Source organism: Vigna unguiculata, chromosome 5 (assembly GCF_037176805.1).
Source record: "Vigna unguiculata cultivar grain cowpea cultivar isolate G323 ecotype 2 chromosome 5, ASM3717680v1, whole genome shotgun sequence".
NCBI classification, from domain to species: Eukaryota; Viridiplantae; Streptophyta; class Magnoliopsida; order Fabales; family Fabaceae; genus Vigna; species Vigna unguiculata.
The window spans coordinates 15,690,813-15,693,078 of record NC_140796.1 but is presented as its reverse complement, the minus strand read 5'-3'; the positions used below and the strand labels follow the sequence as shown (position 1 = coordinate 15,693,078).

The window sequence follows — 2,266 nt, the reverse complement described above, 5'->3', positions numbered from 1 at the left end:
TAGATTGTTAAATGTCTTAAAAGTGAATTTTTTAAACAAAATCATAAACAGAAACTGTAATTTTAAAATAAATGATTTGACGTCACTTTATGAATTTAAGGAATATCACCATGGTCTTCTCCTACAAATTAAATATATATTGGAATCTAATTAAATAAAATATAAGTGCACTTTTCAAGGGCGCTGTGCTCAAACCCTAATTCCACGCTGTCTATAAATAAAGTTAGAAAGTCACTTCTTAGGGTTTTCTAAGATTGCGCCGACTTTTCCAATTGTTCCATTTTCTCTCATCCCAAAGTTAGAAAACCCATTCCCTTTGAAAATGGAGGACCCTTTACTAAAGATGATTAGACAATCCCTGCTTGAAACCCTAGTTGAAGCCCTAGATCGAAGAAGAGATGATAAGATTGATAGAATCAGTATACTTCCACAATCTGTTCTTCTGCACATTCTTTCACTCTTGGACTTCAAAGAAGCTGCAGCCACCTCAGTTTTATCCACGTCCTGGAGAGACCTTTTCTTACAACTTCCCAACATTTTGTTAGTTTTCGATACCAATGGCAATCCCTCTGACAATCCTAGACTGTTTCACATCTTCACACTCTTTGCTAATCGAGTGTTTCGAGAGAGAAACCCAGAAGCATCCATTAAGCTTCTCCATGTATCTGTGAGGAATTACACTAAAAGGATGGAAGAGGATTATAGATCATTGTTGATGTCTGTAGCTGCTGCAGTGTCCACTCACAAGGTGCATCAATTTTCTCTTGATCTTGGTACCTATAGTTCAAGTACTAAGGCATCTTCAATTGTTCTTCCACCTGCAATGTTTAGATCTGAGACTCTAACCAGTTTGCTTCTTACCCTTTTTGTGGGGTGGGATGTTCCAGAAAATGTTTGGTTGCCCAATCTACGGGATGCTCACTTTCTTCCGTATAGATTGATGCATGAGAATTCTATTCAGAGGTTTCTCGATGGATGCCCTAGGCTAGAAAAACTTATGTTTTGTATAAGGTTAATTACATGGAAGGTTAAGACTAAAGTCAAAACTCTTCGCATGTCAAGTTCCACCTTGAAAGTTTTGGGGGTTACTTGGGATCTGATAGATGAAACAGAGATGAGTATTGCTGTGAAGTCTGAAAGTCTTGAGAGCTTGACATTATGTCTTAGGGGAGGTCACAAAGTGAATGTGGATGCACCAAATCTGAAGTCCTTCGACATTAGCGGTCATGTGCGTGAATTGAACATCATTCAAGGTTTTCCTTCAATTGATGAGGCCGAAATAGATGTTGCATATACGTTTCAGGCCTCAGATCTGGATAACATCTATTCACGTTCTGAAAAAGCTTCTACCTTTTTGAGAGCTTTGGGAAACGTGAGATTACTCCGCATATCGGAACCCATCATGAAGGTTTTGATTTATTTTTGTTTCTTTAGTTTGTCTTGTGTTAAAGTACTGAAACTTTGTTATTGTCATCTAATTCTTTGTTTATATGTTTGAAGGTTCTATATCTTTCTACCTCGGCGATGCCCACTTTCAGAAACATGTATAAGATAAAGCTCATCCCTCATTATTGTGATGATTTTCCCCGTGACAGGATTGAACAGGTGTTATTCGACTTGTTTGAAAATTGTCCCAACCTTCAAGTGCTTTCCTTTGATAAGATAAATGTAAGTTGTGTTTGCCATTTCAGTTTAATTGCTATGCCTTTTTCAGTTACTTATACACACTCATACAAACAGGTGTTCAACGACTACAACAACTCTGGTGATGTCGATTTTGAACCTGTTTTCCCTATTAGAATGGTTCAAAATCTGAAGAAATTAAAAATTGCTCATTTCAAAGGTCGAGAAGGGGAATACAAGCTGGTGGAATATTTCATGAACAACGGAGAATCTTTGGAGATTGTTTCTGTGAGAAAAGATGGTTGGAAGGCAATTACGCGAGAACAACAAAAGAGAATTCTCTCCTTACGTGCTGAGAAGAGAGTGAGAATATATTTAGGTAAAAATTTAATTTTATGAAATCCCCATCTCTTTAAAACTATGTTATTTCGTCGAACACCACCACGCCTCTTCTTGGAGCGGTGGGTTTTCGATATTCTCTTTTTCATATTCCATTGCATGCTTCTTCGCTGAACAACACTGTTCTAGTTCGTCCGTGTCTCTACTTTACTCCTTCGAGAGCCAACTAGCTTTTGTTTTATAGGGTTTGTAAGTTGACGGTTGAAAACAAACTTATCTTTTATTTATTTTCTACATGAGTTAA

At 37.3% G+C, this 2,266-nt stretch overlaps 1 protein-coding gene across 1 annotated transcript; it reads left to right on the top strand.

Annotated features, from left to right (window-relative positions):
* The first annotated feature begins 236 nt into the window (after positions 1–236).
* Positions 237–2,266, top strand: LOC114184713 (F-box/FBD/LRR-repeat protein At1g16930-like). The gene is made up of 3 exons (XM_028072024.2): positions 237–1,408; positions 1,501–1,668; positions 1,741–2,266. The coding sequence occupies exons 1-3, from the start codon at positions 323–325 to the stop codon at positions 2,020–2,022; spliced, it is 1,536 nt and encodes a 511-aa protein (XP_027927825.1). The 5' UTR covers positions 237–322; the 3' UTR covers positions 2,023–2,266.

Coding starts and splice junctions, on each gene's coding strand:
- LOC114184713 (XM_028072024.2), top strand. CDS start 323: ATGGAGGACCCTTTACTAAAGATGATTAGACAATCCCTGCTTGAAACC. Junction 1,409..1,500: donor TATCGGAACCCATCATGAAG/GTTTTGATTTAT, acceptor ATATGTTTGAAG/GTTCTATATCTTTCTACCTC. Junction 1,669..1,740: donor TTTCCTTTGATAAGATAAAT/GTAAGTTGTGTT, acceptor TCATACAAACAG/GTGTTCAACGACTACAACAA.